This window comes from Phyllostomus discolor, chromosome 13, assembly GCF_004126475.2.
Source record: "Phyllostomus discolor isolate MPI-MPIP mPhyDis1 chromosome 13, mPhyDis1.pri.v3, whole genome shotgun sequence".
In the NCBI taxonomy this organism is placed as follows: Eukaryota; Metazoa; Chordata; class Mammalia; order Chiroptera; family Phyllostomidae; genus Phyllostomus; species Phyllostomus discolor.
Window position 1 is genome coordinate 894,363 of NC_040915.2, and position 12,347 is coordinate 906,709.

The 12,347-nt window shown below is 56.3% G+C and overlaps 1 protein-coding gene across 2 annotated transcripts in view; it reads right to left on the reverse strand.

Annotated features, from left to right (window-relative positions):
* Positions 1-12,347, reverse strand: part of TBC1D9B (TBC1 domain family member 9B) — a 33,601-nt gene that overhangs the window by 20,258 nt on the left and 996 nt on the right. For both annotated transcript variants that reach the window (XM_028527754.2, XM_028527755.2), the window contains exons 2-5: positions 9,829-9,939; positions 5,598-5,716; positions 2,101-2,329; positions 882-1,140 (exon numbers count right to left, since the gene is read on the reverse strand). In XM_028527754.2, the coding sequence (XP_028383555.1) occupies positions 882-1,140; positions 2,101-2,329; positions 5,598-5,716; positions 9,829-9,939 (718 nt within the window). The remainder of the gene's footprint in view (positions 1-881; positions 1,141-2,100; positions 2,330-5,597; positions 5,717-9,828; positions 9,940-12,347) is intronic.

Here is a 12,347-nt window from a genome sequence, read left to right on the forward strand (position 1 = left end):
GGGGTCCCTGCGCCTACCCTGCTGCTGCGCACTGGAGGGCCCGGGCCCCAGCAGAAGCCCAGACAAGGGCCTCCCACAGGCAGGCGGTACTACTGCTTCCCCTGAAACGCACACCCACCCTGACCTTGGCGGAGCGGGGCGGGGGCCAGCCCCTGTGCCTCTGGCCCCCGAGCTGGCTCTGTCCTGGGGGCTGCCAGCAGCCTGAGCAGGGCCTGGCAGGCATGCCTTGACAGACAGCACCAGAGATGGTCGTGTCCTGGCCTCCCTCGTGCTCTTTCCAGAAGGTCAATGCACCCCAGATCCTGGACCCAGGCTTGGGACCTGAGGGCTCCTAGCCAGCTTTGTAGGGTTCCCAGGAAGCTACAGCCGAAGAGTGCAGCAGAAGTGCTCAGGCAGGTTGGTCTCCAGCATCGGTCCCTTTGTCCACCAGTTCCCAGACAAGGTGGCAGAGACCACAGACCTCCTTGGCCACACTCAGCCCCAGGCTGGGGCCTCACAGCCATAGGGTGTGGGGGGCCTGCGGGCCCACTGGCCAGTGGGGCGGAGAAGAGCTGTCAGCCATGGAGGGAGGAGGGAGGAGGGAGGCAGTGCATCCTGGGGCCTCGTCACTGAAGCAGTCCAGAGCAGCCTCTGGGCACCCTGCCAGAGGTGGGGGAGCGTGGGCTGTTGGCAGCGGCAGGCTCCCGCCCTGGCGGCACTGTGCACTGACTGTGGGCATTGGGCCAGTGCCTCTGCCTCTCTGTGCCCAGCTTCCTATCTGTGACTGAGGAGTGTGAGCCCTCCCCACCACCGGGCTGTGAGATGGCGCCTCTCTGGACACACCCCTCCGAGAATCTCTCAACGCCCGAACCCCTGCCCCCCTGCCTCGCCGGGCAACGCACCGCTTCAGAGCCGAGATGTTCCGCTGGGGCCGGGAGGGCCTGGGCAGCACCCGGTCCTCCAGGAAGCCCTCGCTGTCCAGCAGCTGCCGCATAGCCAAGTTGGCCAGCTGCTCCATGAGCTTGAAGGTCTCGCCAATGTTGAGGAACATGGAGAAGAAGAGCTCCTGGTCTCGCGTGTCCACGCGGATACTCTCAGGTAAGAGCAGGGTGGCGTTCTTCTCCAGCCGGATGACGTCCACCCACTGCACCACTAGGCTCACTGAGCACCGGTGGGGACAAACACACCAGCCCTGGGTCAAAAGGGCTAGAGGGTGGGCAGGGCGGGCTCCTGCCTCCCGCCTGTGCCTGGAACCCACCGGGCTGCACTGCCCCCGTGCCTGGGCCTGGCTGTGTTGGGGCACAAGATCCACAAGGGGAGGAGGAGCCCCTGGGGTCTCTGACCCAGGACTGGCCCTGAGGAGAGACCTGGTGAGTGTCTGCCCCACACCGACTGGTGTGACACAGATGAGTGTGCACAGGATGGCCAGCTGGTGTTCTGGTCCCAAGAAGCCCCATCCAGTGGGAGTGCACTGATGTGGGAACCAAAGACACCACACCGTGTGATGTGTGCCCAGCAAAGAACACCAGCGCCTGCCTGACAATGAGGTACAAGGCCAGGAGAGGGACCGGGAGGATGTGGAGGGTGCGTGTGCAGTGGGAGGGGACCCTGCTTCGCTCGGGAAGGGCAGTACTGGGACAGCTGGGCCCAGGAGGCTCTGCCTGCGGGAAGGTTGGCAGTGGGGGGCCCTGGCTGCCTCTGGGGAATCTGCCTGGCGTCCTGAGGCCAGGGCTGCCCAAGGACAGGATCTGCAGCCCTGGAGCTGCTCATGGACATGTGTGCCTTTGAATACTTGACTTGAAAGAAAGAGGCCCCACATGGAAAGTCACCATGTAAAAACTGCACCAGTGGACACAGACGTGGCATGAGTTCCTGAGAGCCAGGTGTGTCCCTGGCTGGGGTTTGGGCGTTCCTGTCACAGGCTGGTGAGGTGGCACCTGGGTTGGGGGAGACCCTTTGTCAAGTGTGTGGAAACAGAATATCTGGGGGCTGAGGGAAAGGAACCCCTCAGGGACTTTGGCATTCCAGAAAGGTGGCAAACTTTCTGGAGGTGAGGTTGGGGTGTGAGGGTTGAGGAGCTGAGGAGGACAGGAGTGGCTGGCGGCGGGGCCCCAGGCTCACCTTCCCTGCCCAGCAGGAAGGAGTAGAAGCACAGGTGATTGACGGTCAGGTAGAGCCAGCCCTGCCTGGGCACGCGCCCCTTCCAGTAGCTGCAGGAGTAGTAGTTGACCAGCTTCTCTCCTTCGGGCATCCCGAACTGCTTCCGCATCTTCAGCTCGGCCTCCTTGAACTTCCCAGGGTCCTCGTCTCCCTGGGGCTGCAGGTTCTTGTTCTCTTCAGCGATGATGCCCTGGAGGAGGACAAGGGGAGGGTTCCTGGAAGGCCCAGGGCTCCCGTGGCCGAGACGAGCAAAGGCTGGAGCAGAGAGGCCCGGGGACTCAGGTGGCAGCACCCAGGATGCTGGCCTACAGGCAGAGGCCACAGGCAGGGCCAGGCCAGGCAGCTGCTCCAGCAGTGTGGGGTTGGAGGGGTGCTGCCCACGTGACGGGCAGCTTCCCTCAACTCTATGAACCATTATGGCACGGGGCAGTGACTTTCTATGTGAATGTTTATTTTTACATAGAATTCCTAAAACATATAACAGTAAGAAGCGCACAAAGCAGAAGAGTGTTTGCAGAGGAGAGGGACCCTGCCTCTCACGCCCACAGCCCTTTCCAGCTTCCTCCGACACCTGCAGGTGCTGAGGGTCTGCCTGCAAGCAAACAGGTACTGTCTCCTCTGTCTCGCCTTCTTTACCCAGAAGGCACCATGCTGTGGTGCTGTTTCGTGATGTGCTTTTCTCGTGACAATGCCTTGGACGAGTCCTGTATTTGATCCCCCCACATACGGGTTCCTGCCTCTTGCCCACGCCTGCAGACCAGCTGCAGGGCTCACCCGGCTCAGGGTGCATTGGTGCGGACAGCATCCTGCCTGCATCTTTCCTGGGCCGGAGTCTTGGACCTCTTGGGGTGAAAGAGGTTCTTAGGATACTCAGCTCGAAAGGTGTGCACAGGTTTTCTAGGAGGCTTACTCACTACACTAAGGTAAGTCAAGGCCAGGCTTCCTGTACCTCCAGGAGCTGGGGAGGCCCCACCTGTAGGCCCCACAGGGGAAGTGTGTTCTGCTGCCCATGGCCTTGGTGCTGCTGGCACCAAGGTCAGCACAGCTACCTCCCTTCTCTCCCAGCTGCCTTTGGTGCCCCCGCAACCACTCCTGCAGGATCTGGCTCTCCACCGGGAAAAGGATCTGACAACACTGCTCTTCCCTCATCATTAAGGCCCTGCCTCTGTCTCCACTGTCCTGGATGCTGCCCACTGGACAGCCTGTGAACTGCCACTGGCCATGCTGCCCCTGGGCCACTGTCCTGGGCCGCAGCCACCAGCTGCTCCCCCACTTCAGCTGCACCTGGTGGACCCCCAGGCAGGGAGCCGAGAGGCTGAGTCAGCCTGTTCTGCATCTCCACCGGCCACTCCCAGGAGGCCCACCATCGGAAACCCGCAGCCTGGCTGTCAGGGCGGCGGTTCCTGTTCCTTGGGTGACACCGCTGGGCTGTAAAAACCACGGGGTAAACTTTCTTGACTCCACGTCTTTCATAGTTTTAGGCATATTCAGGTCTCCTGTTTCCTCCCCAGTCTAAGTTTTAGTTTATGGTAGGCCAAAGGTTGGCCTCCAAAGATGTCCACGTGCCAACCCACAGAGCCAGGGAAAAGGGACCTTACAGAGCAAAGAGGACTTTGTGGATGTGACTGAATCAGGGTTCTGAGATGGGGAGGTTGTCCTGGATTATTTGGGTGGTTCCATTGCAATCATGGGTCCTGTAAGGCGGTGAGAGGGTCAGGGTCACAGAGGGCAAGAGATGGGGGACTGAGTGACTGGTTTGAAGACGCCATCCTGCTGGCACCCAAGGTGAAGGATGGGGGTCAAGAACCGAGGCACACGAGTGGGCCGTAAACACTGGAAAAGGCAAGGAAACAGACCCTCTGCTCAGAGCCTGCGGGAGGGAGGGAGCCCTGGCACTGGCCCGCGGGGCCGGTCTCCGAGCTCTGCCCCCCTGAACGGAAAGTAATGAAGTTGAGCTGTTTTGTGCCACTAAGCTGGTGGTGACTTGTTAAGGTAGCACTTGGAAACCAGTACACGTTATTCTAATAAAGTGGGCATCCTGTCTACATTCTTAAATTAATTGGCTTAAAGCCATTCATAGCATTATGTCTTTTTCTTTAAACTCAGCTTCTTCAAGTCCTTCCTTCCCCAAGGCTGCCTGCAGGAGGCCCTGCTGCCCTGGGCCGCTCTCCCACAGGCCTGTGGGTGCTCTGGGGTCAGCTGCTCTTCTTGGTCGTTCCCTGGTTCTCTATGGACTAAGCTCTGCCCTCCACTACTTCCTTCTTCCTCACCTCCCGGTTGCTCTGGAGTTCTCAGGCCCCAAGTCGGACCCCCGGCTCACTCCCTTCCACCCTCTCCTCTCTTGCAGTGAGAGATCTAGGCCTGCCCATCCCCGCCTGCACACTGCTACACTGCATCCCACCCCCTCTGCCGTGTGGTAGGATGTCAGTTGTCACTCAGTTCTCAACGTCTTCTAGTTTCCAGCTCCTGTCCGATCCAGGAGGCACTTCAGACGCCCCACCTGTACTGCAGGTGGGCTGTGTGAGCCTGCCCCGTGGGCAGCCTATGATCGTGTTGCCATCGGCGCCACTACTATCAGAGCCCAGCCTGCTCAGCAGGACAGCACAGGCTTGCCTCTGCTCCCTGCATGTTCCCCGTGGCATGGAGGTGACACAAGCGCTGCCTCAAGCTCCAAAGTGCACGGGGAAGAGTGGAGGGACTCTGCCCTTGGCCCCTCTAGGAAGTTGTGCCCACAGCAGCTCGGCCCCTGAAACTCCCACCCAGGAGAAGGCCTCTCAGGGATCTACCCCAAGGCTAGAGAAAGGAGAACACCCACATATTCATAAGACACTCGTTATCACATTAATTACACCTCAAGAAGAAACAACCTAAATACCGCCACGACATCGTTTTTACCTGTGGCTACAATTCTCATAATCCTTGTCTGACAGCTGTGAAATACTGTCCGAGGTGCCCACCTGCGACCCACCCAGTGCCCTGAACAAAGGTGCTCGGCACAGGACTCACATGGACAGTGCCCAGGAAATGCCCTGCTGTCGTCTTGTCGCTCTTGTTCCACCAAGGAGGAAGGCAGAGGGGAGTGTGATGGCTCCCTCAGCCATGGCCCGGGGGGCACCACTCCAGCCTCTGTGCTGACAGTGTTGCGGGGACATCCGACACACACTATTCCGCATGAGTACCCTGCAGGGTCAGCTCCCAGGAATGGGGCTGCTGGGTCAAGGGCAGTTTTATAATAGAAACATGCCTCCAGCTAATCCTATCACTTCTAGCTTCATCCTCTGCCTGGTGAGCTACTGGCAGCAGCTGTGGGGCTGTGCACTTGCGCTGGGCCCTTGGTGGGGAAGGGAGACTCATGGCCTGCTCAGGTCCCAGTGGCTGGGCCCTCACGGGCAAGAATCTGTGAACTGGGTAGGAGGTGCGCCCCGTGGTGCCCACAGAGAAGGGGAGGGGAGCCTTACGTGTATCTTGCCCTTGACGAAGGTGGTGATGTCTTCCTCGTTGTCAAAGATGGACAGGGTCTGGAGTAGGTTATTCTCCAGCCATTCCCAGTGCGCTGTTATCTCTTTGTGGTCGGAACCTGGGGGACGTGGGGGCAAGGAAGAGGGAGATTGCACCGTCTCCAGGCCTCAGACGTGAACTCAGAGAAGAGACGGCCTGGCATGCAGCACCCAAGTGACGCAGTCTCAGGCTGTTCACTCTTTTCCCCCTGACACTTCCCATATATATGTGTAACAAAAGCCACAAAGAGTCCTGGTAAAAATGAAAACTAAGAGAACTCGGGCAGAGTTGCAGAATCACATGGAAAATAAAGGCTCCGTTTCCCCCTTATGCAAGGAAGAATGCCTGCAAGTCTCCTGTGTCCTCCCAGAAACAGCCTCTATATCCACGTGTCTGCTTACTTGTGAAGACAGCTCTTCGAGACAAAAGGGCTTCACGTGGCCTTTGAGACGAAGTCACTCTTGGTCTAAGTGATGCAGCCCTCCCAAGACTTTGGGAGCCTCCTGCAGGGCTCCCATGAGGGTCTCCCCCTGGGTGGGGCAGAATAGGCACCCCCAGCCAGGCCTCTGACCTCGGGGCTCCTCCTTCCTTCTCCACCTCTTGCCTCCTCCAGAACCCCTAACTGAGACCTTTGGCTTCTGACTGGCCTGAGTGTCTGCCCCGCCTGGGAGGTGGTCCCTGTCCTTCCCAGGAGGGGCCCTGGAGGGCCTGCAGGCACAGTGCCAATGGAAGCCCTGAGCGCCACCTAGTGCCACTCCCAAAGGACCACCTGGCCAGGCTGCCCCAACCCCAAATTGTCTGCAGGTCAGTGGGGAACCGGGGGTGACAGGGCGCGCACTAGAGAGCTGTTTTCTGAGTGAAGGAGTTCAGGAGCAGAATGAAGGCCCTGCTGACTCTCAGCTGTGGGGGAAGGGGTAGTCTGTGGGCCACGCATGCCAGATGGCCAGGTCAATCTCCTGACCCCAGGGAAGCCCACATGCATGGCACAGAGGAACCTCGGCACAGCCACGAGTCCAGCAAGGCTGTGGACCAGACACGTTGCCGGGCACCTGAGCCCAGTCACCCCATCATTCCCTCCTCGGGGAACACTCTTCCCAGCTGAAAACTCAGCTTTGATCCCATCCTGCCCTGGCCAATTGGTCCCCGCCATCACCCCGCCCTGGCACCGCCTCACTGCCCTGCCAGGAGTCACAGCTCAGCTCTCCTGGTCGGGTGGGCCTGTTGGTTTCCTTACATTTCCCACCAGCAACTCAGCTCCTAACAGCCATTCCAAGGAAGGACCCTCCCCGGAAGCAAAATCACCCTGGGCCATCCAGGAACTACTACTCTTTTTTCCATTTTTCTTTGCATTTCTATTATGGCCTCCTTTCCCTGGTACATGAAGCCCAAGAGGAGGGGATTTCTCCCTCTGTCTTTTTGCCAAGGCCTATACTGGAATTTGGAAGTTAAATCTGCACAGGATGCAACTCTATTGTGTCATTCCCTTTTACACATGCCCCTGGCAGCCAGAAGCCGAGGCCACCCTGTCTGCACTGTGTGTGTAGAGCTGCCTAGACTTTAAATACCTACAGATGTGCACTTAAAAGAATTATTAGTTAGAAGTAACTCAATGTTCATTGGGTAAAAGTAAACACAAACAACGCCAGCCCTATGCTTGGCACTGGGAGTAAAAGGAACATAAAAGCTAATTAGTGCTATATATGTTTTTAGAACTTTTTGTGGAGTATCTTACTGAATTCTTAGAGCATCTTGGAGGCAGGTCCCGTTATTTTTATTTTATAGCATAAAGCTGAAGCATGGAGAGGTTAAGTAAGTTGTCCAAGGTCACACAGCTGGATGACTAGACCATGGTCCTGACCAGGCTACCCAACGGCAGCCTCCCTCACCCTCTGGGAGCTGTGGGTCTAGCAGGAGAGCCAGCCAGCGTGTGGTGGGGAAGTGCGGGCAGGGATACAGCAAGTCGCAAAGAGCAAGAAGGAAGGCTGGGCACACGGGCCTGGGGGTTCTGAGAAGGTTTTCTACAGGGGCTGGCATCAGAGTGGTGGGAGGCTAGGTGGACATGGGGGATGCTGTCCCCACACTGTCCAGGACAGGCAGGGCTGGGAGCTCTGGGCCCCGCAATCGTCCAGTCTGACTGACAGCCAGGTATGAGCTGCAGGCAGGAGGCAGAAATGGAGGCAGATGACACGGAAGTCCTTCAGTGGTAGGCTGAGCAGCTGGGATTCACTGCAGGTGCCAGCAAGACCAGGGCTAGTCTGGGAGAGCTTGAGGACGTGGGCGGGAGGCTCAGACATAGGCTGGGCCGCAGAGTGGGAGCAGTTCAGTGTGTGTGGCCTGAGTTCCCTAGCACCAGGCCCCACTGCCACCAAAGGGCCCCCAGGCAGCATGGGGCCCCCTCTCTCCCCACCAGGAGGTGCTCTCTCTGCCACTGCCCCTCCTCACGCGCTCCCCGAGCAAACACCCAGCTGAGACAGGTCTCAGACCCCAAAATCTCGAGGGTCCACTGAGAGTGTAGTGTTTCCTCCTCGCCCAGGCATATACCAATGCCCCCAGCCTGGCTCGGGGACAGTACCCACTCCACAGGAGACCCTCTCTCCTGTAGGCAAACCAGTCCCCGAGCTCTAGAACTGGGAGAGCAGGGCTCCAACTGGCCATCCAGTTTGGCCGTGGGCTAGCTCTGCCTTTTAAGCCTTGCTTTGTTCCTTTGCACAGAGGAGAAGGACAGCTCTATTCAGGTGCCTGGGAAGAGGAAGACGGAAGACCGTCTAGCCTGGGGCCTGGGACAGGGCCCACCTGGTGAGGAGGACTGTGCTGCTGCTGCCCACCCTCATCTTCCGGCCTGACCCTCCTCTCCTGCAGCTGGTGTCCAGCCGTGGGCACTCTTGTTATCTTCTCCCTGGCCTCCGAGGAAATCATCCTGGGGGACAACGACACTGTGCCTTCTAGAACACAAGGGTAGTTTTTGGCGCAGGAACACAAGCAGGTGGTCTTGGTTTGAACTGTGTGACCTCAGGCAAGTCACCCAACCCCAGGGCCAGTTTCCTCATCTTCTAAATAGGGAAAGCCAGAGTCCAGCCTTCTGGAGCTGGTGGGAGTTTCACCTAAGTGCCTGGCTGGTGGGTGGCCCTGTCAGAGGGCCGGCCAGCACTGCACTTCATCTGTGCCACCTTGGCCGGTGCTCATTAGAAGGGGACTTTCTCCCAGACTCTCATGAAGATGGCTGTGTGTCCTTCTAGGATAGTCATCTTCAATCATTCTCATCTCACGCCACACATAAACTAATTATGAAAATGTTGCTACACACCAAAAACATATTTTTTGCTGATGTGACAAAAACCCATATAATTTTGATTTATTCACACCAGCTGGCTACTGTTGTGTTGGCTGTTGTCATTTTCATATTTGACAATCTAAGGGAAAGGAGGTCCATGCCCCCGACTCAATAGGCAGGAGCTGCACGTGTTACACATTTGTGGGGCACACGGGCTGGAAATTGTTACTCCCCAGGGACCGTTCAGCAGGTCCTTGTGATTTACCGTAGCTGTGTCCCACAGTCTCCTGGAACGCCAAATTCACCAACACTGCACCCAGCTGGTCATATTCTCATCAACTGATCAACACATAACTTTGTTTTTCGAGTCTTTCTGTTTAAAGCACCTTATTTATTACACATGGTCAGTTCGGTGGCATTGGACTCCTGGCCAGCGCACAGCCACACAGGCCTGAGGGAGCTCCGCTCATGGGTGTCCTAGAGCTTCTCCCCTTGGGGACAGCACTCAGCACTTCAGCACTCCACGTGGGGCCATTTTAAACAGCGCATGACCCAGAAATAACGTGAGAACAAGACACTTAGACCACAGAAAGGACATTTGTTTACGGTGTCCAGGAGCTAACACCAGAAGGCAGGACGCCTTGTCCCACCCCAGCTGGGAACCCATGTCAGGTGACTCAGATTTTTCGCTGCTTGGCAAGTGTGCATTCCTGCAAATGCCACAAATGACTCAGGGCACTGCCCGGCCCGTGACCGGCAGAGTGGCCTCCCCACACAGGATACCAGCCTAGGCTGTGCTGCTGAGTGAAAGGCAATGCTGGGTTCCAGGGGGCACACCGGGCCCAGGAGCCGGCTGTGCCCCCTCCCTTCCCCTCTCAGGGCAGGCCCTGCCCAGCACCCCTGAGATCCAGGTCACCTACCACATGCCACTGTCCAGTAGACCTGTGAGTCCTGGGTCTGATGCAGGATTCGGTAAGGGGCCACACGGGCGCTGGAGTCCAGGACCACATCCAGGGTGCCCACGAGGAGACCTGGGAGCAGGCAGAGAGGTGCACAGTGAGGGAGGGTGGCACTGACAGCTGAGCCTGTCGGCCAGGGTGGGGCCCCAAGAAGGAGATACCCTGAGGCCCATTGCCTCCTCAATCGAGTGACTTCTTCCTCCTGTCTGGTCCCTACCAGAAACCCCGTCCCACTTCCTCCTGGAAGCTGCTGCTTGCCCTGATGCAGACATATGTGCAGGGGCACAATCAGCCCCCTACATCCACATCGTTTACTTTGCTCCCTGTCCGGCGAAACCCCGTGGCTTTGAGCCGTAGGGCCAAGGAGCCCAACGCTTAGACAACCTGGGAGGCCCTCTTGAAGAAAACTACAAAATCAGGTTTGAAACAAATACCTCTTTAGAGTAAAAAGCTCTACAAAACAGCTACAATAAAAACAGCCAGAAACAATACCAGGAATCTCACGAACACCAGCAAACTTGCACAGCACGTTTCAGTATCTGCCAGACGTCTCTGCAGATGTGTTCCCAGCCACCCCCCCCCCCCGCCCCGCCCCGGCTCCCGGGTTCCTGGTGCGCTCGGTGGTGGCTGCCCCTGTGAGAAGGTGGCAGTTCCTGGGAGACCTCGAAGTTCACTGTCGCAACAGGGAGACACCGCCGTCCTCATTTCGCTCTGGAACTATTTTCACTGTGGAAGTTTAAGGAAGTTCTTTGCAGCCTCGAAGGTCATGACTGAAAAGGACGTGCCAATTTTTAAAAGTATCCAACTTGGGAAAACTTGATCCAGTTTTTTTGGCCCCTGAACTGACGCGTTTTAGGGCATTCCCAATCTTCCTTCGCACACCCTTGGTCAACTCACCGTTTCCCCAACAGACCCCAGGAAAGTTCCGCCTGGATACACTCACTCCTCTTCATCTACTGGATTATCAAGCTATCTAAAAACCTGTTAATTGTTCCTACTTAAAATTTTCTTTTTTCCGTTTAATGAAGTGCTCCTTTCCCTATGATCTCCAAGTACTTTGTTACCATTTCCCTTTTGATGTCAGAATCATTTCTATGAATTTCATTACTCAACTTTAATACTTTTGTTTCATATTATCCATACATTTAACCACTTTCCCTTCCAGTTTTTAATAAAATTACCATTACAAAAGAAGGTACTCTTAACATATACCTAAATTAAGAGTCTATAATTTCTTACTTGTTTTATTGAAATGTTGTAAAATGCCTTGTAGCATATTCAAGCTTTATCAGTTTTTGAAATAAACTTTTTTTTCATGATTTCTGCTGGGATTTCTCTTCTGGTCTTGGAAACTTTATTTTCATCCTTATATTGTTGGCAAGACCTAATGGGTGGACCAGCTCATACTCACACCCTTTTAACAAAAAGGTTATATTTATTTTTTAAAGAGAGGGGAGAGCAGGGAAAAAGAGAAGGAAAGAAACATCAATGTATGAGAAAAACATTGATCAACTGCCTCTCATACACCCTAACTGGTGACCAGGCCCACAAGCCAAGCATGTGCCCTGACCAGGAATCCAACCCGCGGCCTTCTGCTCTGTGGGATGATGTCCAATTGACTGAGCCACGCTGGTCAGGGCTCACATTCAGACTCTTCAATGAGGATACAGTTCGGCAGCTGTTTATAAACGATGGCTGGACTAAGACCGCATCCCTGACTGTTCCTCTCCTAGGGAGACATGAGCAGGAGGCCGTGACCTCTAACAGCATGGGGAAGGCCATGGCAGGAGGGCCCATGCAAAGAACCCAGCTGGAGTGGGAGTTCAAGCGGTTTCCTTGGGAGGGGGGGAGGGCCCAGAGATGAACAGGGTAGAAAGGGCCTCTTCTGGGTGAGAAGGAGGGACCCACTCATTGAGATGATCCGCAGAAGCAGAGCACACGACAGGCACTCAAAGCACTTTGCCGACACACTGGTGCGATACAGGCACCTCAATTTCTGACACATGCTTGCGGTAGATTCCAAGGGTGACCCCTGGTCAGCCTCTCCACTACTGTTTCACCTCCACTGAGTAGTCCTCTGGTCAGGAGGCAGGTCCAGCACTGGCTCCTGAGATTCTTCACGCTGCTGGGAAAGAGTCCCAGGCACTGAAGGGAACGTAGTTTTCTTGGGAGCGGTAGAGTCTCTTTCACATTAGGAGGTGTGGCCCAGGTGAGGCTGGCAGCAGACATCTCCTGTGGGAAGCCTCTGCACCTGGCAGGACTGTATTAGCTGCTAATGCTTAAAACCAGGGCATTTCACAAAAAGTTCTCCTGGTAAACGGGAAGATCTGGCAACACTGAGTCTACAGTCCTGCGCGGCAACAGCGGGTCACCAGAGGAGCACAGGCATGGTTGGCCCTGACCTTGACCTGGCTCTGTTCTAGCAGTGCCTCCACAGGCACTGGAGAATGAGGGGCCTCTGACACTTGCCCAGGCGAGGC